This window comes from Gambusia affinis, linkage group LG15 (genome assembly GCF_019740435.1).
Source record: "Gambusia affinis linkage group LG15, SWU_Gaff_1.0, whole genome shotgun sequence".
Taxonomy (NCBI): domain Eukaryota; kingdom Metazoa; phylum Chordata; class Actinopteri; order Cyprinodontiformes; family Poeciliidae; genus Gambusia; species Gambusia affinis.
Window position 1 is genome coordinate 26,003,912 of NC_057882.1, and position 25,988 is coordinate 26,029,899.

Consider the following 25,988-nt stretch of genomic DNA (forward strand, 5'->3'; position numbering starts at 1 on the left):
CAGCATAGCTGCTGTAGCTGTTAGTAGCATGGAGGAGGCGGCCGCCCTTTTGTCTGTGTGTGACCTACATTGTCACTACAGTGAAATGGGCTAAGAGGGCTTTACGCCTATTGATAGCAGCAATCTGGATTCTTTTAGGGAAATTGTGAGGGGAAGGATTAGGCTTGATTCAATAGCTGGTTTTTGTCAGGAGGTTGGCCCAGCATGCAGTGGTGACTCATAGAGTATCAGGATATACCTTATGATTAATGTCTCCATAAAACTGTCTCTATACAAAACCAGTGAGCTGTTAAAGAAAAATGGTTGAAGTAAAGCAAACAAAGTAGACTTTAACAGTTAAAAATGTGAATTATTTACCGGTTTCCATCAAATATATTAAGCTGAAAATGTCTTGAATTAAATTAAATTTCCATACTTCTACATTCCCGTGTACATCCATAATAAAATCATATTTTGTTAAGTATTAAACCATCAGCCCATCTTTTGCTGATTTTTGCTTCTGATCACTTTCCCAGCAGGACAATAGAGGCAGCATGCATCAGCTTCAGATGGATTACAGGGATTATAAAGTAAGCCACTTACTGACTGAGTAGATTATCACACTGGAGCACATAATTATTTAATCTGTTATTTCTCAAAAAAATGTAAAAGTGATTGTAAGTGAAGCATTGATTCCTATCATCTGGTAAAAGTATTTGAAATATTTAATTTAGTAAACATAAGTATGTTTCCACACTAAATTATACACATAGCTGCTGGGATCTTCCACTGTGGTTCTTATAAATTTAGGTAAAAATTGCTAACTTTTATCTTTAAATACAAATACAATAACAAATGTAGAGTTTTAGCAATTTGTGATGTTTTAAATGGACTAACTGGCTTAGATTTCCACTAAAGAATAACACTAAAAGTACCAGTAACATATTTATAAAGCTAATTTCTATTAATTTCTTTTTAAAATAATAAAAAGCAAATGTAACTACACTCTTTTTGCAAAAATGTTATGTTTTCCTTTAATTTAAAATATTAAAAATAGAAATAAAATAGTAGTTCTTTAAAAATGTGAACAGATTAATTGTAACACTATATGTTTGATTGGATTTGTCATCTTATTTGATGCAGGTAAATATATGATTTTAAAAATGTTTTAGAGAAAGAGATTTTTGGGTTTTGAGTAGCTGTAAGGACAGGTGGGTGGATTACACAAAAAATTTACTCAAGTAAAAGTAAGAAGTAACCATCCAAGAAATTACTCAAGTAAGAGTAAAAACATATTTGGTAAAACAGTGAGTAACTGATCAAAAATCAATCATTTAATATTGATAAATTACCTCTTCAGAAAGACAAAAAAAAAAAATATGTCAAAATTTTAGTAAATAAAAATAATTCATATAAATAATGTAATTTTAAAATAAAACAAAGCTAAAGAAACACTTTCAATATGAAATTTTAACAAAAACTGCAGGTGAATTTTTGATTAAAACTAGTTTGAACTCGCAGTGCGTAAAGTATACAGAAATTTTACTCAAATAAGAGTAGCGATACTCCATAATAAAATGACTCAAGTAAAAGTAAAAAAGCACAGCTTATTAAAAAGTATTTCTTTTTTCAAGACAAGTAGATGAAACTAGTTACTACCCAACTCTAGCTGTAAGCAACTATTATTTTTGAGATACATCACTCGAAAATAAATTAACTTTTGAATAATATTCCAATTTAAGCACCTGCATATTCTTAGTAGTTATGTAATAAATAATTATTACTTTCATATATAAGCAGTTTAATCTTTTAATGTATTCCATCAGAATTTCAACTGATTTTTTAAAATAATTGTATTTATTTGTTAGTAGGGAGGAGTTTTCGTAGCATTTTTTAACAGAAACATTGTGACATATAAGGGTTGCGCCTCTGTTGGCCTCAGCACTGCAACCAACCGACGTCAACCATAAATAGCGAGCTAGCCAGTTGTTGTTTTGGGGGAATAAGAAAAGAGCTGCAAGCGGAAGAAACACCGGATTTGGGCTTTTTCCTCTTCTCTCAATTAGTCTTTTTCAATTTTTTTGTATACACAACTGAAATAATGTCTACGCCCGCAAGGAGACGGCTAATGAGGGATTTTAAAAGGTAAAGTAGCCGTTTGTGGAAGCCACCTCTTCTGATTTAGCCGACGGAGCTACGTGACTAGCACGGTTAGCTTAGCGTTAGCTCCGGTTGACGACAATACTGTCCAATTTTTAACTACCTAAAACGTCTTACACCGAATAGTCCAGTCGTTTTATGATAGCTGCTGCTTTTCTTTTCCTTTTTTTTTTTTTTTTTTTAGAAAATACCAAAGTGTAACGTCTTAAATGTTAACTGTTGATGACAAACGGCTCATTTTAGCTGAATTACGCCAGTGTTTTTCAGTGTTTTTGATCAGTTTTTTAGGCGTTCAGATAATTTAGGGTTCAAATTTTATCCCGCAGGAAAACAAAATCAGTTTGGATCAAAAATGTTTAACGGCTGTTTGGCCTGTTCATGAATTTTAGCTAAAATATACACAAATCGGTTTGTTTAGCTTTGAGTGGGTTTAAAATGAGCCCACTCAAAAGGCAGAAATATAAAACATTTCTCTTTTTCTCTCAGCGTTTTTATCTGGCACGGAGATTTAGGGGATTTTGAGTCGAAGGAAACTACCGTGTTTACAATAGCTATATAAATTCCTGCCACTATTTCTGTTTCCACCTTAATGTTCTCTGTTTATTTGTAAATCAACATTTACAAATATAACACTGTATTAACCGGATTAACATTAAAACTATTGATCTTTATTAAATTTTGAGATTTTTAGATATTATTTTACTCTGGACTGTAGAATCACAATGATTCCCATTTCTGCTAAAATCAAAGTATTACAGTTTTGATAATGTTCTCTGTATTATTTAGTTATTGTCAGCTATATTTTGCCATCTCCTCTAAGTCTGGATTGAATTATTATGGTAGAATAGTCCGGTCCTGATTTTGTACTGCAAGAAAAACACCTGAAATTATTTTTAACATTCTCTAATCAACAAAAGCTTGGCTAAAGTGAAATTGGGTTTTAAATTTAAAGCTATTTGTGCAGAATTGCAGTAAGTCAGTTAATGGCATAGTAAATGAAAAATGAGCTCAATAATTTTCGTTTGAGGGATGTGCTGTGGTGGTGCAGGGGTTAAACACAACCCACATAAGGAGGCCTCAGGTTCGATTCCCGGCCTGGCGACCTTTGCCGCATATCTTCCCCCTTCTCTCATTACCCACTTTCCTGTCAATTAACTATCAAATAAAGGCCACTAGAGCCAATAAAACCTTAAAAAAAATTTTTTGTTTGCATGATCAAATCATCCGGTTTGTATCGTAGGATTAAAGTCTTCATTCTGGTCTCAACTATCCCTTTTTAGTTTGTTGTTTCTGTTTTTAAAGTTTATTGATTTGTGAGAATCTGTTCTTGCATTATTAAGCCATCAGTGTTATAGTACTGGAAAATTGTCTCAAAACAACAATCTTATCGTTTATTGCAATAACTTCTGGGACAATTTATTGTCCATAAAAATTGTTATTGTCACAGGCGTCCTCACAACAAAACATAATGTGGTATTAAATGTGACAATCTAAACATTAAGTGGATTTTGTGTTTAAATAAAAAGTTAATGTTTCTGCAGCTGAAACTCTCACCTTAGCAGCTACTACTAGTTAAACTTATTCCCAGAATGCTCTCTGTGGCGTCCTGTGCTGTTTTATGTGTGGAAGCAAAGAAAGTCTGTAAAAACCTCAGTGCTGCAGCAGGATGGATAAGGTGTCACTGAAACTCCACTCTGCTGCAACACTGTCCGACTGCACTAGTTATATTCTTTCTATTCTTTGAGATGTTTTCTTACAAAACCTTCTAAACGTATTATTATATGTAGAGGATATGTAAAGTGTATGTAGATATGTAAAGTACCCAAACATATCACTCAAGAGTAGCACTATTTCAAGTAAAAGTACAAAAGTATTTGGTAAAATGTTTACTCAAGTACTGAGTAACTGATCAAATATCAATCATTTAATATTAAAAAATTACACAATCAGATGGAACAAAATATAAAGTTAAGTGGAAATTTTGGTATTTTAAAGATCAAAATGACAACAATTCAAATAACATAATTCTGAAATAACAAAATCAGACAAAAATATTTTTCCAAATCAGTTTCTTTCAATAAAAAACTTGTGAAACTTTAACAAAAACCTCAAGTGTGTCTGGTGGATAGAGAATCCAAGAATTTTACTTAAGCGTAGAGACACTTCATAATAAAATTACTCAAAAACAAAATGTGCGGCAAGCAACGGCTAATCCACCGCATTTGCTTTTGCCGCAGCTCTGTTGGTCTCTGTCTGGTCAGACATCCAGGCAGAGAGACGTTGGACTCAAGGACCTGAGATGGTTTGAACTTCGTCCTGCTCTTCATGAAGCCTCATTTTTAACTCCTCTGGGATTTAGTTCATAATTCGTGTCATTTAAGCTTTGGAGATGCTAATTGAAAAACAAAAACCTTTTCCATCATGACAAAGGTTTTTGTCATGAATGAAAAACCCTTTATCAAAATAGAAAACTTTTCAAAAAAAATTTTCAGAACAAGATTTTACTTGTTCTGAAAGTTATATAACAAAAATCCTTTTTGCTGCAATTTTTCCAAAAAACATCAATAAATAAATAAATAAAAAGTTCTAGAATCTAAAACATGAATGAATAATTTTTGTATTTTATGCCAATAGCTAAGGTTTTTGCCTTTACACAAAGGCGGATTGAAAAAATGTTATGCATACTGCTTAAAAACTTCTTGTGATATAAGGATTTCATATCAGTCTCTCACTAATTATTGATTTTTTTTTAATGTTAAATATCTGAAATGTAACCAAACTGCAAACTGATTGCGTGACTATTCCTGTTTTATCCAAAGTTTTTAATCCATATTTTTAATTTTTAATCAGTTGGTGGTGGAGAAACTTTAAACTGCTGCTGTGCAACTTACTCAGCTGGTTGTTGCTAGGCAACCAAAGGTGCGTGTGTGGGTGGGGTTGGGGGCTGAAGGGGTGGTCTTGAAGCTGCTTGTTACCAGCAGGCTGTTGCTAGGCAACCAAAGAGTAAGTGTGTTAGTTGATTCCCCTAAACTAGCTTAGAGCTGCTAAAGCCTTTCCTCTGCCTACGTCTCCCAGAATGCAGTGGATATTCTATATATTGAATATTCTATTGGATTGTATTATCTATTGATATTGATCACGTGTTATGATATTTCTAGTTTTCTAAAGTCCTAGTGCTGATATGTTTCCTGGTATGCGTTAAGCTCCAGCTCTACAGTAACTGACCTGTGCAGTAAAACAAAGTAACGTCTCCTGGTCGATAAATCCAGTCCTGTGTTTCACACCAGTGAGTTTGTCTGCAGGACGGCCATTAGAAAGAGATCTGGGCTCTTTCTGCTACAATCTGCTTAACAGATTGAATTGCTGTAAACCTTCATAAAGCCTACATTTCTTGTAGACATGGGGGTTATATACGATCTTTAAGTTGTGTGCAGTTGTTCCTCCACCTCTTCTATTTTCATTAGTGATCAAGAGTCTGAATGTGAGGCATAACATGAAGCAGCTAATTTGAACCAGTTTATTTATCGTGTTGATTTGGTCCCTTGCTCTGTAATCCGCAGCAGACTGGTGTTGGAAAATTAATTTAGAACGGCGGCTCTGATTTGCTCCCGTCTCTGTTGCCAGGCAGTTGTTGCTGTGGCATTTTGCTCTGCATGTCTCAGATCATTTGTCGAAGTTCAGATTGTGAAACCACAACTGGCACAGCAAATCAGCACTGAATTATTTTTATTCCATTTTTTACTACACAGGATTAGATTAGCATGTTTTAATTACTGAAAACTAAAACCTGGAGTATGTTTTTAAACTTTGAAACACTAAAATAAATCCAGTATGAATAGAACTTAAAGTTATTACAGTAGATCTTCAAGATGCTTGATTTGTGAATTGAAAGGTCCATTTTTAGGGAATAAATTAGATTAATTTTAGGAAATATATCTAAAGAAAAGTTCCATAAACTCTTTAAATGTGTAAACAAGTTCCAATTGAGTCAGTCAGGAGGAAGTTGTTTTGTTGCAGATCAGAGAGAAACTGCAGCACATGACGTTTCCTGACTGCTGCTTTGCTTCTGCAAGTTTAGGTATTTAGAAATCATGTGACGGAGTTACTTTCTGTTCTGCAGAAAACAAGGAAATCAGCATCGAGGCATCAGCAAAGGTCATCAGAGCGACCAAATCACTGACCATGCAGAGACGCTTTAACTGCTTTACAGTTTGAATACAGCTAGTTATTCTTTTTTTCCCCCCACCAGGGGGTCTTTTTGTGGCTCTAGTGTCCCTTATCCCACAGTAGGCTGACAGGAAAAGGGGGAAGACATGCAACAAATGTCGTCTGGTCCGGGAATCGAACCCGCAATGGCCGTGTTGAGGACTGAAGGCCTCCAAACGTGGGGCGCGCTACCCTCTACGCCACCGGAGCACGCCCCACAGCTAGTTAATTTTAACCTGAACTAACTGGATAATGTGTCTGACAAACACGATGGAAGGGTTTCATATCAGTCAATATCGATTATTATTTGTTGTTTTAAATATCTGAACTGCTGCCATGTTCTATCCAGTTTAAACTGCTTCTGTTTAGCCTGCAGGCTGTTGCTAGGTAACCAGGGAGTGAGTGAGTTAAGCCATCAACCTTTCTTAGCTATGAGCAGCTGTAGTCTTTCCTGTGCCTACATCTCCCAGAATGCTGTGCAGTTCTGGGTCAGTTTTGTAAATTTATTGATTATTCTATCAATTACCTATTGATATTGATCACATGTCTTTCTAAATAGTTTTTTGTTATCCAGCTTTACCAAAACACTGCAGTTCTCCGCAGTGGAGAAACTTAACAGTTAATGATGTTTTTAAAACATCATTAATTGGACTTTATTATGAAAACTATAAATCAGAATTCTTATACTAACAAATTTATCACAATAAATGATAAACAACATGATAAATAACAACCCCACAATATACAGTTTGGATTATTCCTTTTTTTTTTTACATTTATAGCCCTTTTATTTTTATTTAATTTTTTAAGGTTTTATTGGCTCTAGTGGCCTTTATTTGATAGTTAATTGACAGGAAAGTGGGTAATGAGAGAAGGGGGAAGACATACGGCAAAGGTTGCCAGGCTGGGAATCGAACCTGCGACGGCCACGTAAGGACTAAGGGCTCCCTATGTGGGTTGTGCTGAACCTCTGCACCACCACAGCACATCCCGGATTATTCCTTTTTTACTTTAGTTTATATCGGAGTGTTTTTAAGGCTGAGTTGGTGTCAGCAGCGTTTCTAGTCACAGAGTCCTGGCAGCAGCATGTTGGCGTTGTGCCGCTGATCCTGCACACAGCCTCATGTTGCAGCTTCTTGTTTTGACTGATAATTGTCCCGTTGTCGAGGTGTTAATTAGTCGCCTCATGCTTCACTCGTTCATCACTCCCTCTGGCTAGTTCTCCTCCTGTTCTCTATTATTATTATTTTATAAATCTCGTCATTGTGTTGCCAGCTGCCTTCTTCTGAAATGCACTTGTCTTTCCTCCTCATCGTTCCTTCCTCTCCTCCTCAGACTTCAGGAAGACCCTCCCACCGGTGTGAGTGGAGCGCCGTCTGAGAACAACATCATGCTGTGGAACGCTGTAATTTTTGGGTGAGTCATGGTCTAAATGCAGCTCCACCTCACAGTCTCCTCTCCGCCTCTGATGCTCACATCCTGCAGCCGCCTCTTTACTTTAATAAAATGTCAGATCTCATCGCTACATGCCTGGCTTCATGTGTTATACGGACCAACGACACGATTCAGCTTAGACCTGAGGGTTGGTTCACTTATTCTAGTTGAAACGTCCCATTCAGGCCTAAGCCACAGGTAGGCAAATATCCACAGGAAATAATAACAATTTAACTAAACTATTTATAAAACCCAAGTGAAGATGTGAGAAAACTTGTTAGCGCTGCAGTTTGATGATCTATTTGATTGATAAAGTGATAATAATAATTGATAAATCCACAATTGGCATTTAAGTTTATTGATTTTTGAGAATGTGTTCTTGCTTCATTGTGTCATTAATATTGTATTACTGGAAAATGGTCTGAAAATAACAATATTATTGTTTATTGCGATAACTCCTGGGACAATTAATCATCCAGTAAAATATGTTGTTAAGACGGTTTTCACATTCTGGCTTTGACATAATTCCAGTCTTATTTTATTAACTTTATATTCTTCGGCTTCGTCCCACAGTCCAGAAACATGATGGTCAGGTTAATTGGTCTCTCCAAATTCTTTTTAGGTGTGTGTGTGTGTGTGTGTGTGTGTGTGTGTGTGTTAGTTCATCTGTCCAGTTAAATGAACCTCCTGGTGCCATCTTTAATTGCTATCAGGGAGTTGTTGTTTTGAAGCAATCTGATTGGCTGACAAAGGCTTTAGCTCTGCACTACACTGCCCCCTAGTGGTTTGGCATGTTAAAAGCAGCGGATTTGTGTGAATTGCTTATTTTAGTTTTGTTTTATATTCAGCCTCGGCGTGATTTAATGCGACACGAAGAAAACAAAGATTATAATTGGCTTAACAGGCCTAAATGAATTACCATAACAAAACAGCCTGACACAAACAAGTCTAATCTACTAATTCTAGTTTTCTGCTATAGAAAGTGACGCTCTGCATCAGGTTATCAGATCGGTGTTGAACTTATAAATATTATATTTCTCTCTCTGTCTGCTGCAGGCCTGTGGGGACGCCATTCGAAGATGGTAAGTTATACGTTTGGATTTATTGGGTTCATAAAGTGGTGTGTTTACCAAAACACAGAATTTGATTGAACTGGAGCCGCATGTCTCTTTGAGCCGAACGCAGCCTGGAGCTGCGATCACCACTCTGCAGAAGTAAATATAAAACAGAGCTGGATATGAAAATACTGAGTAGTTCTGGAGCATTTTGAATGGAGAACAAATAGGTTTCATAATTATTATCATTATTATAAGGAAAAATACTTGAGCTCTGCAGGGACCTACAGGAAGTAAATGTTTGTTTTTGGGAAAAACATGAATCGAACATTGACGTTATTTTTCAGCCTTACAGTGACATTGAAACTCTCCCTTGTTTTTATGGATTTCATGGATATTTTGTCCCTAAAGGAAATCCTTCTCTCGCTACTTCTCATCATTTCTATGTGGAAAAGTTTGGAGTAGAGCTTTGCTAACATGCAGCCTCTCTTCAGGTTTTGTTTAGACCTTTGTCATTTTTAAAGGCTGATGTTTCAGCTGCTTTCTGTGCTGTAAGCTGATTTTCTCGGTTGTGGTCTCTCTGTGAATGTCTATGTAAAAATGATGGAAAAATTCCAATTTGTCAGCTTGAGAAGATGGTTAAAGTAAAAATAGGTTGTGAGATGTAAAAATGGCCAGACGCTCAGGTTGTTCTTTAGCTTCATTACGTCTCTGGAGGAGCAGCAGGTTTTTGTCTGTTCAGGACTTTGCTCTAGTCTACATGATCCGTTTCTATGCTTTAGTTTATTCAGACTTTGCAAAAAATATGAACACACCAAAGTTTATTCAGTCTATTCTATTGGTTACAAGGAACTGTGGATTCAGAATAAGTCACTGTGCGTTTGCACTTATGAAATAAAAATGACAAATATTGCGTCTGAAATTGTAGGATCTCTTCCTGCTTTTCTGGTTGACGTTTGTCAGCCTCTCCCTCGCTGCTCCTGTCTAATCCTGCACAATAAACAGATTTTGCTGCAGTGAGGGGTATTTATAGTCCCTTCATGGTTTCCTTTGCTGTCAGCAGCGTCTCCGTTTTTCACATCTGCATCTTTCTTGCAGAGTAAAAGCTTGGTGTCGTTCTTTCTGCCTCTGCAGGAACATTTAAGCTGCTGATAGAGTTTTCAGAGGAGTATCCCAACAAGCCCCCCACGGTTCGGTTCGTCTCCAAAATGTTTCATCCAAATGGTGAGCGATGCTGCAGCAACAAACACAATCATCTTTTCTGATTATCTACACATTTAGAGCAAAAATAACTTTAAAATGTATCTTAAAAACTAGTTTTATAAACTTTTCCACCAAAATCTTTTTATAAACATCAACTGTTTTGTTCTTCCCTTCAAAGAAATCCAGAAAATTATTTAATCACATAATAAATTAAAATGAGCTCTATCATTTCCATTCTGTTTTCTGAAGGAAAATTCTGCTTTTTCTATTTCTAATTAATTTTATTTATGGCTTAAGTTGTGTAATTTTTTGTTGTTGTGTATTTTGGATATTTAAAATGTTTTCCGGTTCCATTGGGTCTTTTACAACATTAAAGTTTATTGGTCTGTTATCAATAATTACTTTATGATGGTCTCAAAACATTATTGTCATTTATCAACATAATTTGCTTTGAAAGCTGAGGTTTTAGTTTATTTCTGAATTTTAACAAGGTTTAGTTCAAATCCATTAAAACTGAAATAATTGATCACCTTCATTTAGAGCCACAACATTTTCTTCTTTTTATATTAACAAATATATATAATATATGAGATGATCAGCATAAAGGTTATATAACTATACTGTATTTGCAAACGGCTGAAATTTTAAATATTGATTTCTGTTTTCCAGTTTATGCTGATGGCAGTATATGTTTAGACATTCTTCAGAACCGCTGGAGCCCAACGTACGACGTGTCGTCCATACTCACGTCCATCCAGGTCTGTCAGATTTATATTTCTGCAAACTGAACTTTAAACAATCCGTCTGAACACAAGAGAATCAGCAAATTAGAAGTGAAACGTTGAAGATTCATCACACACAGCGATGCTTAAATATTTGATCAAATTAAATCAGTTTCTGGTTGTAAAATTACATCAGTGTGAAAAGAGGTTAAATATTATTTAATCATGAGAAGTACTTTATTATATTTTAATAAGTGTCTCTGTCAGTTTTCACCACACAGATATCTGTATGGAGTCAAAGGTTTTCCTGCTGCTTCTGCACCTTTTTTTCCACTCAACTTTCTTTTAATATTCTGGCTTTTATTAGCAATAATATTTTAGTGGCTGGCGCCTCCTGGTGGCAGCCTGAACAAAGATATTTCAGTATTTGACTAGCTTAGTAAAAATATCTATTTTTAGATATATTTATGGAAGTTACACTTGCAGTTAGGTCTGTCATAAGAAATTCTACTGGATGATAAATGAAAAATATTATTGTTGTGAGATTTTTTTAAGTGTTGTATTAATAGAAATGCTTCTCAACACAAATGAATTTTGCTTCATTTACCTCATAATTTTTTACTTGAATAAATATTTATTTTTGATTTCTTAAATAAAATGAAAGTGTCGTATTTTGTGTGCAGTCGTTGCTTGATGAGCCGAACCCCAACAGCCCGGCGAACAGCCAGGCGGCGCAGCTCTACCAGGAAAACAAGAGGGAGTACGAGAAACGGGTAACGGCCATCGTGGAGCAGAGCTGGGTGGACGGCTGAGCGTCTTCCTCTCCGTACCTGTCGTCTTCATCACCTCTCATCATCATCATCCCTCTTCTTCAGCCGCTCATCAAGAAACAACAGTAACTATCAAAACTCAAGTGCCACCCTGATAAGTAAAAAGGAAAACCAAATCTGAACAGACATCAAGTTGCTTACTGATCGTTGCAGGAAATCTGGGGTGTTGGGTTTCCATCTTAAATTGTTTCTTGTCTTTTTTTATTGCATGGTGTGGGATAAGTTATTACTAAGAAAACTTGTAATATATGTTTGGTTGGACTAAAAGCGGTTAATGGCTGAGTTTTACTTCTTTTTTTTTTTTTTCTGCTGGTTTGAGAAGAAAACGCTAACGACCAAATTGGCACGTTTTTAAAAGCTGTGGACAAACCCAGGAAATGCCTTTCAGAGCTCATAAATATCACTGATCCTCAGTTAAACTAAATAAAGAACGTCCGGCACTCCGTTTCTGCTTCGGTTTGGATTCAGTTAGTTTGAGGCTGCTGCAGCCTCAAACCCGTGGAAAGGTTTCTTATGAGAGAGGAAATAATGTTTTTAAGTTTTATTTTGCAGAGCTGTTTTCTAATTTTCTCCCTCCGTGTTTTGTTGGCTGGAAATAAATTCCCCTGAGTGTTTATTAACAGCAGGTAAAAATAGCATTATGGAGCCACTGCAAAAACACAAAATTTATTTCTGGTTAACTTTCTAGTGCAAATATCTTAACTTTGTCGTACTTCAAGTGTGCTATCTTACAGGTAACTTTTCAGCATAAGAGGTGGTTTGAATAAATAATTCCTTATTATCAGTGAAAAGGTTTCAGTTCCGTTGACAGATTATTTCACAAAATATCTTTCCAGTGTTTATAAGTGAAATAATCTGGCAGTGGAGCTGGAACTGGGTTGCTAGGTAACGGGCTGGGCCTGGCTGGGGTTGCTAGGTGACAGTGGAGATATTATTTTCAAAATAACTTTTACTGGATTATTGACTTAAATCAAGCTTCTTTTTTTTTTTTGCTGAAAAGCTACTTATAATTAGTTTTGTCTTTTTTGTGCACCAAGACATAAAACAAAACACTTTAAAATTGTGTTTTTGCAGTGGGATGCTTCCACATCATGTTTTAGAATAAATAAACGCAGATTGAAGGGAAGTCGGTTAGGTAGGAGGGAAGTTTTATTTTTGTTTTAATTTAATAATTTCTCTCCCGAAACAAAACGATTTAAATCTCCATGCTTCTGATTGCTCTATTAAAACAACCTGGCTGCAAATATTGAGAGAGAGGGAAAAAAAGCTAAATTAAGTAATGCTCTTCTTTTTTTATTTAATTTGAAAACAAGCTGCTGCACCTTCTTGCTGTTCAAACCTTCCGTGAAGATTTAAATGTTTTCTTTTTGGTGTCTGTACCTTTTTTATGTTTTTATTTTCTTTATCTTGGAAAAACAAAATTCCCCCGAAGCAAACAGTCATGACTGAACCCGATCCGCCAACATGAAACAGAAACTCCCCTTTCTTAAACAGAGATGCTCATATTGTGGCTTGTGACTTATTTCACCTAGTAAACAAAATATGCTATCAAATTTTGAGAAACAAATGTATACTTAAAATAATATGCTGTATAAACATAATAAAACACATTTTTCAGACTTTGACAGACGTTTCTTTGTGACTTCTTTGGTACGTTTTGAAAACTAGATGCATTTCTTTTAATGCAGCAAAACAAAATCTACTTTTTCTTGATTTTATTTCATTTTATTTTTTCCTGCCAGGTGAATATTTTTGACTCGGCAGCATTGGTCATGTGACAGAGTTTGGGTCCAAGTTAATTTCTTTCTACAAAACTGGCAAATTTAATGCCGAAATTATTTTTTAAATAATTTGCTTCATCAAATCTTAAAAATCCTGGTCTGCTTTTCAAACTGCATTATAAGCCACCCACAGTTTGTTAATCTGCATTTCTGAAGCAGTACTTTTGGCATTTTTTAGGTTGAGAGTAACTGCTGCAGCTCCCTGTGTATCTGAAACACTTGTTACATTTTAAAGCCTTCAAATCAGATACAGAAAAAATTTACTATTGAAATAATCCTAAAAATTAACACCAAATTATCAACAAGCCATAATAAAACGGCTAACAATGAGATTTAGCTGAATGTGTCTATGTAAAAACTTCTGCATACTTAAAAAAAGCTGACTTTGCAAAAGAATTTTTTGTTTTAGATTTTAAATCTAAATGTTCAAACCTGTATGCTAATGATTTATCCACTTTTTCTGATTTCTTTTTTTAATTTTCTGCCTTCGCAATATCACCGACATTCAACGTAAATCAGAGTTAAAAAAACAAGGTTCTTTATTCTGCTATAAAACATGTTAAAACATGCAGTTTCACTGTAAATGTACATATTTATGTATAACAACTGAATGTAGTAAAATCTAGTGATGCATCATATATCGGCATTGGCCGATATTACTAATTTAACATATCGATACGCTTGGTAAATAAAACCAGGCTGATATTAACCAGTATTTGTTCTTATTTACACCAAAGGTGTCAAAACGGTTGAGAAATGTATATAATATTGATTATCGGCCGACAGTATTAAATATCACAACAAATCTTCATATCAGTGCGTTCCTAGTAAAGTCGATAAAAAGTTATGCAATGAGATGCTCCCATACCCTGAAAATACAGCCGTTTCTTTACATGATTTTTTTTTTTTTTAAATTGTAAAACCATAAAAACTTGGTCCATGTTAGTAAACATTTCAGCTTTTCCGGTTCTGAACCGACGGGTCCGGTTCTGGTCATCGGCCCTGTGAGGAGCAGAACAACAAGTCGGTGAAGATTTCCTCCTACAGCGGGTTAAAAGTTGATGCGTTTCCAAGGCAACCGACCTGCTGACTTTTAATGATTTCATCTCTGGTCTTGAAAACGGGCGCGTCCTCCACCACGATGCCGTCGGCCATTTCCTTCACTTTTTCCAGCAGCGCCGCGCTGTAGCTGCAGTTAGCAAACAGACGGGGTCAGTCGCTACACAACTGCAGTTTTTATTGACAGAAGAAGAAGAAGAGGTACTTTTATTTGGACTGCAGCACAGGGATGTAAAGAAAGTTATGGCTTAAAAACTTAAAATATATTTTTCATACCACATCCGATTTTAATCTGTATTTTTCTCCCGTTTTCTAAAAAATAAATTACAAATAGCAGAAATATTTTCAATAAGGGGTTTTTATTCCAATCATCCCTCCTTTGAGTTGTACGACGGAGTATCACGGAAAAGCTTTTAATTGTTTAATTACGAGCACATAGTCATATCAGCAAAAACGATGCAATTTTACCAGAACGTCTAAAAATGAAAATGTTTCAAAGTCCTGCAAGTGATAATTTGATGCTGATGTGATAAAAGAGGAAACATTTTCTTATACAGAAAACTTTGGTATACTCTGGATGGGGGGAAAAAAAGAATATAAATGAATGTAAAGAAGGATGAAAGGAAAAAAGAAATGTAGGTTAGAAGGATGAAAAGAAGAGAGAATAGGAAACAAGGAAGAAAGAAAAAGAGGGACACAAAGGGCAGGAGGAAACAAACTAAATAAAGAAGAGGAGTAAGGGAGAAATGTAATGTAATGTAATGATGTCACTACACTTAACAATTACACTTCCGGTGTAAATACTCCGATTATTAAAACCCCAGTTTTCATAATATAACTTTTAAACCTGGTTCTGCTAATTCCCAAAACATAAACTAGTAAATGTGTTGTGAGTTCTGATTAATTTCAGCAAACGGGGCTCGTGGTGCGTTCACGTACCGGCAGCCCATGAAGACGTTGTTGGCCCACACCATAGACAGGGACAGCAGATGGTCCAGCCGATCCGCCTCAAAGTCGCTCATGTTCCGCAGGATGAACTCCCTCCGCGCATCCCAGTGCTTGTCGCTCTCCCAGTAACCCCGAAACGTCTCCACCTGCTGGGCCGTGGCCCGGTTCTGCTGGATAAAATCCTGGACATCGAGTGCAGACATCTTTCTCGTTTACGAGAACGCAACTTCCGGTGACGTATTTCCCCCTGCAGCGCCGCACTGTGGTGGTGGAACGACATAGCAACTCACTTGAAGCAAGGCCAGGTCAAATCGCTTCAAATGTTTTTATTATGCTATTAACTCGCATTAAAATGTTTATAGTTATACCAGTTTACTCTGAAACTAATCTATGGATAGTTTACTTTTAATTTTCAATTCAGAAGATCCACTAAATTTACAAAGATAATCTTTTTGCCTGTTTTGTATTTAATACAATATATTAGGGCCAGAATAAGGAAAAAAGATGTAAAAAATTTAATTATTAGAATAAATTCAGGATATTGCAAGAATGAATTTGTATGAGAATAACAAGAATAACATTAGGAAAATAAAGTACAAATAGTAGAAGACTAAAGTCATAATATTACAGGAATGGAGTTATTACTGGAATAAGTTGTAATATAATTATTTTTTTCTAGTAATACTACGACTTTATTCTCCTATTATGACTTTTTTCTCGGAATCCCTTCATTCTCAAAACAACATGACTTTATTCTTGTAGTATTAGGGCTTTATTTTCCTAATTTCATTTTTATTCATTTTCTTAACTAATACCATGTTGTATGTTTTTGTATAAGGATCATTGATCGATAGTCTGTTTTAGCAAATTGACTTTTGAATAAAGGGGTAGGTTATGTAATTTTATTTTCTTCCAACTATTTCTTTTCATTAAAAACTTTTCTTTCTATCAACTTGTGACACATTCTTTTCAAACTGTAAATGAATGAAATAAATAATAAATTCAAATACATGCCATTTTATTCTTTATTTTGTGTTATGTTTCATAATTTTCTAGGTCATGTTGAAGCCCAGTGAAGCTACACTAAATGTTTAGTTTAATTTAGTTCAATCAATGTAACATTTATTATCCAAATGTTGCTTATCAAACAAGCTACCTGATGTTACCATCTATGGAAATAAATGTTTTAGATACTATTTGGAGGAAGCAATGTAATATTTCCATTGAAATATTACAAAATAATAAATTTCAAAAGGTTATGCTATGCTGTCCTCTAAACCTAAAAAAACATTTGAATAAGTAATTCAAAGAAATTGTACAGAACTGGCTGCAAAATTAAACTAATCTATAGTGAATAGAATCGGTATCAGTGAAAAAACGTTTTTATTCAGGAAAAACAACCTTTGTTTCTGTTGTAGCGAAAGCCCAGTTCACACTACACGATTGTTTTGCCCCGATTTTCCCTTTACGACAATCTTAGAACGTTCTATATTTTAAGCCGATCATCCTGCAGTGTGTTACACTGATCCGGTCCGGTCGGTAGAACCTCGGGACCGCTCCCATCTGAAATGGGACACATTCAACATGCTGGATTATCGCAGCGTGTGGGGTTTTCCCTAACTGGTAGTGAGAACGCAGCTTGTTAAATGTGATAGATAGCCAATCAGAAAGCACGGAGAGGAACCCAAACAGCTAACGTGGCGCAACCCAGAGTCCAGCGGACATCAGCGATGGTATGTAGGAACAACATTAATGTTTATCCAACATTTCGTGTAAAGAATATAGAAATGACAAGGAGAGGATTTGGAGCCAAATTGTTACCACAGTTGATTCCGGTAATTTTTTAGCTGTTCATCGTTAATTTGACATAAATAGGTTAAAACGATAAGGTTATTCATTCAGCCAGGCCTTGACGCTTACAGAATGTAATTGTCTCTCTAACACATTGATTAATGCCTGATTTTAAAATTAGTTAACTGGACTTGTAGCCATTATTTTGTGCATATTGTTCTCAATGTAATTGCAATCATTAAAATAGCAAATACTAATTAACCAATGAAACTTAAAGTAACGACAGAATACTAATTAACCAATGAAACGACAGAACAGAAAATAATATAAAACACACAAATTATATAGACGAAAAAAAGTAACTTTAAAATAATAGAGCCGCCGCCTCCATGCTTTTATCCAACGCCTTTTCTTTTTGTTACATCTTTTATGTTTAAAATAAGCTCACAAACTGTCGCTATTGCTTCTACGTTGTCTGCCATGTTTGTTTACTCTAAATTCACCTGTGCTACAGTGGCCTATTCCTGTATTTCCGGTCTGGAATCTGAATGTCGGTGAGAAATCAGTGTGGCTGGCTGAACACCACACGGCACGACCGGGCCGATCGGACCGTTATACCTACGATTTCGGTCGGCTAGTGTGTTGTCTCAGGTTTTGAAAATCGGCCGACAATTCTAAAATCGTATAGTGTGAACTGGGCTTAATGCGAAAAAGAGGGTGCCCACACTGTACTAGCGTAGTCACGTGATTACGTGACGTACTTAATGTCAAAGTTCAATGAAAAAGCGGGCTAGCTTTGGTGCTAGTCAGCTAGCTGGAGCTCAGAAAGCAAAGATAATGATATGTTTTTCCGACTTTTATTTGAAGAAAAATCGCAAAGAGAGACTGGTGGACTTCATATTGAAACAAAGTAAGAAAATATCAGTTTGTATTATACTATATAATTACAAACGACCTAAATCGATGTTTTTGTCTGCCACAATATACTGGTTTAACATGTTTCTGTACACCGACACTTAAAGTTTAACTAGTCCCCAATTGAACATTTCTGTCTGATAAACTGTATAAGTGTGTTATTTAGTGTTCTGTCTTTATGTTTCTGTGTGAATTTTGACATTTTCGTGTAAATAATATACCTAAATCCATTAGCAGCTGAATTGTCCCGTTATCTGGTACAAGAAAACAGTATCTGGTATTTATTTAGAAAAAATGTAACCAACAGAAGAAATCTGAAACGAAAAAATAGTTTTCACAGAACTGCTTATATATTGTCACCTTTCAAAGTTTTTTTTTTTTTTTTTTTGCCAAAATATAATTTAGGAGAAAAAAACACATATTATGTTGGTGATAATAAAAAATACGTAATCAAACTAATGTTGATGAATGGGGTATGAAATGTTTTTGTGATTTATGTCTTTTATTTGTCAATTCGAGGCATTATTGCTGCCAGACTTTTTATGCATATTAAGGAAAAAAAACAGCATACAAATATGACCAAAGTTGGGTAATAACTATGTACATTTATTGTTGCTAGGCGACTCTTTGGTCGCCTAGTTCCAGGTTTCCCCTCTGTGCCTCATAACCGCTTAAAAATAAAAATACAGCAAATAAAACTGGATCAAACAGGAAAGGTTGTGACACCAGTTTGGTTATATTTTAGGTAATTAAAAAAACTGATCAATAATTATTGATATTGACTGATATGAAATATCTTGATATGTTTTTCAGTTACAGTGATATGAAAATAAAGTTGAAGTAGTACGAGAATAATGTAATGTGATAATATACTTTATATTATGACTTTATCAGAATAAAGTCATATTATGAGGAGAATGAAGTAATATTTTTATGAGAACTCCAACACAAAAAAACTATCCAAGCTTTTGAAGATATTTTCTGTAAATGTCAATTTTACTTAGAAAAACTGCAAGACCTAAAATGTATTAAAATCTGATCTGGTATGAACAAAATGTGATTTGACGTCTCTGAACCCTGGTCTCTGAATATCCAATCCACTCTCACACCACAAAGTTTTAAAAAGCGATAAAAGCACCAATAGGAAGTGAGAGCTTCTGAAATTACCCCAGGCACTTCTTTATGCAGCATGTTTTGGACCGCTTCCAAGTCATACAAGCCGCTGCTTTATTGAGAGAACCGACCCATTAAGTTTACGACCATCGTTTCTCACCCTGAAATATCTCCTGATGCTGAAATAATCCTCTCTGGGCCGCCAGCCGTTTTCTGATGAGTCGCTGACTGATGAACGCTGACTCAGGAGGAAACGGGGAAACACGTCCAGTCGGCCAAGGAAAACGCAGATATGATCACTAAACGTTTGAAAATACAATACAAAAACATGTTTCTTAAGAATGCCACTAAATTCTATAATTTAATATAAACTATATTAAATATAGTTTTAATATGAACTTTAATATGAGCAAGTTAAGACATTACTAAGATGCTAAGACATTTTAAATATTCAAAATAAATAAACAAAAAACAGAACAAATAAAATGAATTCTCAGGTCTCTGTAAACAAAAAAGTTTTACTTTAGACCAGGGGTCTCAAACTCCGGTCCTCGAGGGCCCCGGTCCTCGAGGACCCCGGTCCTGCAACTTTTAGATGAGCCTCTGCTGCACCTGAATAGAATAATTCAGGCTCTGGAGAACTGATCTACACAAGGTGGAGGTAATTAAGACATTTCATTCCAGTGTTTTGTACCTGTGGCTCATCTAAAAACTGCAGGACTGCGGCCCTCCAGGACTGGAGTTTGAGACCCCTGATTTAGACCAAAAGACAAAACTGAAAATTATATCATCCGGTTTTTAGTAGAAAAAAAACGATCAATCATGCTAATGGAAATGATTGAGTTTGTTTTAATTTATCATGTTTCCATTTGGTGAAGAAGGAAGTTGCTCTCAGTGTCTTCAGAGGTTTTTGTGTCGTTTAATTCAGTGGTTCTTGGGGCAGCGCCCCTACAGGCCAGGAGGGGAACAGGTTGCTCAAGGGGTTTGTTGGTTTAGATGACAGAGAATTACGGCCAGGCTAAGAAAATGAAAATCTTAAATAACAAGAATAAATTCATAAAATTACCAGAAGTCATAATATTACAAAAGTAAACTCTCATGAGAACAACGTTGGCGCAATATAAGAATGACATCAAAATATTCTGACTTTATTCTCATGATTTTTTATTTCTTCTTCTTATGGCCCTAATATTCTGAGTGTTTCACACTCACTGCAGTGTGAAACCAAACTGCAACACCTGAAAATTTAACAAATGTTACAACTTTGGTCCCTAAACGAACCGAACCGGTCCCTGAGTGGTTCCAGGATGGGAACTGCTTCTCCAGATAGATGTGAGATTCTGAAAGCTCCTTTCAGCTGCACCAGGTGTCAGACAGAGGAGAGATGCAGGGAGGGAGGGAAAAACTGCGTGTGCTGCTTTCACTTTGTTTTGCTCAAAGTGAAATGAGGCGTTGAAGGGCGTGGAGGAGGGATTTCTCTGGCAGCCAGTCAGATGAAACAGCACCAGCTCACTCATTTGTTTTTCTCCTTCTCCTGGACAAACTGGAGGCAGAAACAGCGTCCCATCAGGAAACACCCTGTGACCGTCTCCCTTACGCGCTCTGATGTAATTTCCTCTCTGATGTGATGCACGCATTGTTTATTGAAGTATCACGCCACTGCAGATTTCTGTAGTTTTCTAATATAAACCCATTTCATGTTATTGTTTACATCTAGAAATTTTACGCTTGCTCACAAAACTGGAGGGCAACAAGACGATTCTTTTCCGTCTGTAGCGGAGCTGCGGCGGAAAAACCGTTTCCTAAATGAAACCTGGAGATGAAGCTTCTATTAATTTAGTGCAGCAGAGCAAAGGGGAAAATAACGCAGAAAAACCTTTGAACAACAACTAAAAACCACTTTTTTCTTGCTCTCTGTGTCTGCTGCACTACACACAAATTTGTTGCCATGGTGACTGGTTGACAACAACTCCTCTAATGTATCAGGATTCAACACCAAAAGCTAGCTAATTTAAGCACCTTCTCTAATAATCGTCTGCCAGAGTTGGTGTTTGGGTCGCCTTTTTTTCATTTTTAAACTGAACTGAAACGCATCAAATTCTGCAGCACGTCTACATGTTAAGTTGTCATAGTCAAGCTAGCATAGCTCACCTACTTCCCTCTCCCTCAATGTTTTTTTATAATTCAAACTTTTTCCTTGTTATCTAATTGTCATAGTGTTGATAATTAGTAGCAAATCACTGTGTCCATTTTTCTTCAAATGTCAGGTGTACATTTAAGATTTAGCGTGCTAGGTTAACAGCTTGACAGCTAACACCAATGCTAGCCATCGTTAGTGAACAGCAGTTTTACAAATAATGGTAATAAATGATAGATAATAGCGAATCAAAACCGTCCGTTTTAGTTTTCTATCTCCAAAGTGTGGAGATGAAAGTTTGAAAACTGATCTTAAAAATGCTTGAAAAGTTCTTGAATTTTACTGTTTGGAAAATGAACAAACCTTGTTTTTAGCTGCATTCGTTGCAAATAAACAAATTATTTTATTAAAAAAATTTTAATTGTATTATTTTATTTGCATAAAATACTAAAATGTTGAAATTAAAAAATGCACAAAAAAACAAGTTTTTTTTGTTAGTTTGATCGTCACAATAATGAATATTTAGACTCTTTCTGTCCAATATTCAGAAATGCTTTAGACCGACAGGTGAAGCTTCAATATCCACCCTCTCCTCACGGGGGCGCTGCAACCTCACATTTGTCGGAGTAGGAAGTACAGTTTTCTGTAACCGTGAATTGAAAGTACGCCATAAATATGGCGCCAAAATAGTTTTCAAGCAGATGATAAGATCGGATTTTTTTCCTGACTTCCTCTCTGTGTTGTTGTCGATCTTTTAATTATGTAAGAAAATCTTTTCTCTGCTGTTTGCAGCTCCAGACTCGCCTGTGCATATATATATGTTTTGCAGCGCGGTGTTGCAGGCATTCACCGGCCGGAGGAGCGACTGGAGACGAGTTCAGATCTGGGTTTTATTTCTCAACCAGCACCGTTACGTTACTGGCGTGCGGTGTTTTTACTGACTCATCTCGTGGAAATATATCCCCGTTTTTTTTATTTTTTTTGGTTCAGCCACCCTCCTTCCTCTGCTTCCCCAGCCTCCTTTCCTCCTCCCGCTGGCTCCGAAGGAGGAAAACAGCCGGATTGGGACTCCTCCACGTTTCGGCTGCTATTTTAATTTTTATTTTTTTATTTTTTTGCAAAATGCGACATGCTTTCCATGTTGCGCGCATCTCGGAGCCTGGCACGCCGGCGGTAGCGCTGCGTTTGGTTTCCTACTGACTGCTCGCCACTTTTCTCTCCGGGTTTGTGTTCAGGAGTGGGATTTTACACATTTTGGATTCGGACTCCTGTCTTTGACGCGCTGTCAACACGCAGTGCAAAGGGGAGGGGAGGCCGGGAGAAGAGAGACAGTCCTGTCACCCTGCGTGGTTTAAGTGTCCGGTGTGTGTGTGTGTGTGTGTGTGTGTGTGTGTGTGTGTGTATGGGGGGATGTTTAGCAGCACCAACCCTCTGCTGGTAAACTACATGTGCCTGCTCCAGATGATCTCCTAAATCTGATCTAATCCAGGACTAAGGACGTCTGTGAATCCAAAGCTGACTCCCACCAAGGTACGGAAAGCATTTATTTATTCACGCCTTTAAAATGGATGCGAGCTGCGTTCAGGGCTCCCGTGTTGCGTTCAGGACCTCTGAAGTCCACTTCGCTGTGCTCTGGCAGCGCTAGGCCGGCGGCTGTGTGCGCACTTTGGCAGGTTTTGGAAGCGGAAATGCATTTTATCTGAGGCTTTGCGGGAAAATGAAATGAGGAGTCCAGCAGGCAGGTAAACTTGGCCGCTGCTGGAGAATGTCCCAGTTGGTTTTATTTTACAGTCGCTGCAGCGAATGTGTGTTTTAAACAAGCCACGCATGTCTAGACTCATGCACGCATGATGAAAGTTACGTGGAGAGAAGCAGCAGGAGGAAGAGGAGAGGAGGCAGCCGAACGTTTTGCAGCAGCAGAGGGATGTGCATGCTCTTTTTATTTCATTCCTTGGGGAAATCTAGCAATTATACAGCGGGGAGGCTGAGCACGCAAGCGCACGCAAGCTCACATCAAGAAATTAGAGCAACTCATCTCCTCTTCCTCCTCCTCCTCCTCCTCCTGCTGCTGCTGCGTGCTGTGCAGCTATGGTTGGCTCAGGGAGAGGGGGGCGTGGCTGTTGTTTACCTCCAGTCAGAGCTGGATCTGTGTGTGCGTGTGCGTGTGCGTGTGTGTGGGTATCAAACAACCACAAACCACCTTGCACTTGACATCTGCTATCTTAAAATCCTTGAAAATGATTTCAATTAAATTTTTTCAAGGTTTGGAAAGTGCTTGATTTCTGTTGTGTATAAGAGGATGCATATGTATTTTATTTGTTTAATACTTTTTTTACCTAACAGGTGGTACAATATGTATATTTTATTTTATACGACTCAAATAAAGCAATAACCAAATTAAAACTGACCAAACTTCTCTTGCTTTAGGTTAGTCAATTACTATCATAATTAAATATCTTTTCAAAACATAATATTTTGTTATATTTTAGTTTACCTTGTAGAATGAGATTTACCATTACAAGATACTATGATGGTAAATTGAAACAGCATTTTTTGTCTTAACTGTCTTGTTTGTAATTTATTTGTGATGCTGGAAAAGTTTGAAAACATATTTTGAAAAAGTTTGGACTTCATGTAGCTTTGCACCGATTGCAGTTTTTAGACCGATTTCCGATACCGACCTTTAAAAGGCCTGACCTGTTTTGTCCGATACCAATTTTTTTTGTCTGAAATGTTGCTAAATATATGAAGAAAGTCGCTGCGTTATCACCTCCAAGACTGGGTTGTAACTAGTTGCATTTACTCAATTAGATTTACTTGAGTAACTTTTATGGAAAAGATGTACTTAAAAATTAACTTTTTTTTTTACAATGCACTTTTTACTTTTACTTGAGTAATTTTCTTATGAAATATTTCTACTCTTACATGAGTAAAATCTTCCCACTTAATGAAAAACAAACATGTTTTAACTAAAACTTCACCAGACAGTTTCTGTTAAAGTTTCTGAAGTTTTTTTTTATTGAATTAAACTGATTTGGAAACATTTTATTTGGCCTGATTTTGTTATTTTTTTTACTGTTGTAATTTTGGTTTTTAAAATACCAAAATTTCCTATTTTTATTTTGGTTTGTCTGATGATGAATTTTTTTAAATATTAAATGATAATTTAATATAATTTAATATTAAATTACTCGAGGGTACTTTTGTACCCTTGAGTAATTTCTTGGACGTGTACTTTTTCCTGGAGTAAAACTCCGTTGAAGTATTTCTACTCTTACCGGAGTATTTGTTTGGGTTCCCTGCCCTCTGATTGGTCACCTGCTCATCATTCTCACCTGGCTGCAAAGCTGGAATCATCCTGGGAGTTGTTCAATTCTCCCCATTGTGGCAGCAGAACCTTCTCATGCAGTTCACACACATCACTGTCATACAAAGACATCTTCTGCACACACACACACACGCACACACACACCACAGTTGTGTTTGCATCACTTGTGGCTTCACATTGACTTCCATTAATTTCTACAGCATAACCATAACCTTGACCATCACATACCTAACCACTAACCCAAAAACAACGATTTCCATCATGGGCACCAAGAACATGTTCCCACAAGGAGCAACGGTCCCCATAACTCCACATTATAGGCAGAAATAGGTTCCCATAAGGATATAAAAACCTGGCACACACACACACACACACACACTCTGACTCCTCTCTCAAGTCAGCTGCAGTGTGTGTGTCTCTCCTCCTGTTGGGAATCAAACTGATTCTTGGTGTTTGGGATTCGTTTGTATCTCCGTCTTTGTGGCTCCACTTTCTCTTCCTTTCTTTTCTGCCTGTTTCTACTTTGCGTCCGTCACCGTGCCAACCAGCCGTCTGTATCCCAAACAGCCGTAGGGTGACGCTCATCGTCCAACTTCCTGTGAAAGCCTCTTTAGCCTGACATGTGCAGGTGTAGCATCGTGTGTTTCCCATGCCTTTAATCGCTGAGCTCTGATTGGTTGGACAAGGGGGTAAGGACCCCCACGTGATGCACTGTATCACATTAGCGGCTACGCTAACAGGAGGAGGAGGGATGGTGTTCATGAATGGAGGTCTGACGTCATGCAAACTGTAGCCTGAATCCCCTCTGATTCAGACACACACACACACACACACACACACATCCGTCCGTATGTGTCGACATGGATTTAGACGGCTGCAGGCGGATTTAGAAATGTGTGTCATGTGAGACGGGAACCAATGAAACGGAGGGATTATGTGTGTGTTGCTGTATCTGAGGATGTTATCCACTACAGGCTTTTTTAGCGGAGTTTGTGGTTGCTGATACTGACTAAAGTTACAGTTTGTAATTTTTATAAAATGTTTATTTTTTACACATTTGTTAAAACTGTCTCCAAGATAAATCTGTGAAAAGATCGATCTCTTCCGCTTCCTTCCTGAGCTGCTGTTTCTGTCTGAAGAAATGCACCAAGAACAACCAAAGAGAGCCAGGAGGCGGGGCTTATTGCTGTCAATCATCCTCATGTACTCGCTGCTAAATGTGCTAATGGTGGATAAACAACTTACTGTTTCAGGAAAATGGTTTTGTTGTCATCTGTGACTATGCTAACTAGCTTTAGCATTTTCAATATGCTATGCTAGCTGCAGT

General features: G+C 36.7%; 3 protein-coding genes across 7 annotated transcripts in view; 2 read left to right on the top strand and 1 right to left on the bottom strand.

Annotated features, from left to right (window-relative positions):
• The first annotated feature begins 1,895 nt into the window (after positions 1-1,895).
• Positions 1,896-13,214, top strand: ube2b (ubiquitin-conjugating enzyme E2B (RAD6 homolog)). Of its 2 annotated transcripts, XM_044140399.1 has the most exons (6): positions 1,900-2,124; positions 7,681-7,761; positions 8,836-8,861; positions 9,969-10,058; positions 10,707-10,795; positions 11,443-13,214. In XM_044140399.1, exons 1-6 carry the CDS (start codon positions 2,081-2,083, stop codon positions 11,569-11,571), a joined length of 459 nt encoding a protein of 152 aa, XP_043996334.1. In that variant the 5' UTR covers positions 1,900-2,080; the 3' UTR covers positions 11,572-13,214. The 2 variants fall into 2 exon arrangements, with proteins under 2 accessions (XP_043996335.1, XP_043996334.1); XM_044140400.1 differs by lacking the exon at positions 9,969-10,058 and having other exon boundaries at positions 1,896-2,124.
• A 677-nt stretch (positions 13,215-13,891) lies between these two features.
• cdkn2aipnl (CDKN2A interacting protein N-terminal like) lies at positions 13,892-15,669 on the bottom strand. 2 transcript variants are annotated; one of them, XM_044140401.1, is made up of 3 exons: positions 15,369-15,651; positions 14,454-14,559; positions 13,892-14,372 (listed from the first exon to the last, which is right to left on the bottom strand). In XM_044140401.1, the coding sequence occupies exons 1-3, from the start codon at positions 15,578-15,580 to the stop codon at positions 14,364-14,366; spliced, it is 327 nt and encodes a 108-aa protein (XP_043996336.1). In that variant the 5' UTR covers positions 15,581-15,651; the 3' UTR covers positions 13,892-14,363. The 2 variants fall into 2 exon arrangements, with proteins under 2 accessions (XP_043996336.1, XP_043996337.1); XM_044140402.1 differs by lacking the exon at positions 13,892-14,372 and having other exon boundaries at positions 14,473-14,597; positions 15,369-15,669.
• Positions 15,670-17,066: 1,397 nt separating this feature from the next.
• The window catches only part of jade2 (jade family PHD finger 2), a 150,537-nt gene continuing 141,615 nt past the window's right edge, over positions 17,067-25,988 (top strand). The window contains exon 1 of one of the 3 annotated variants that reach the window (XM_044140396.1): positions 17,067-17,110. In XM_044140396.1, the coding sequence (XP_043996331.1) occupies positions 17,108-17,110 (3 nt within the window). In that variant the 5' untranslated portion in view covers positions 17,067-17,107. Of the gene's footprint in view, positions 17,111-17,814; positions 18,079-21,930; positions 22,864-25,988 lie in introns of those variants that run through there. The other 2 variants (XM_044140398.1, XM_044140397.1) reach the window with 2 other exon arrangements.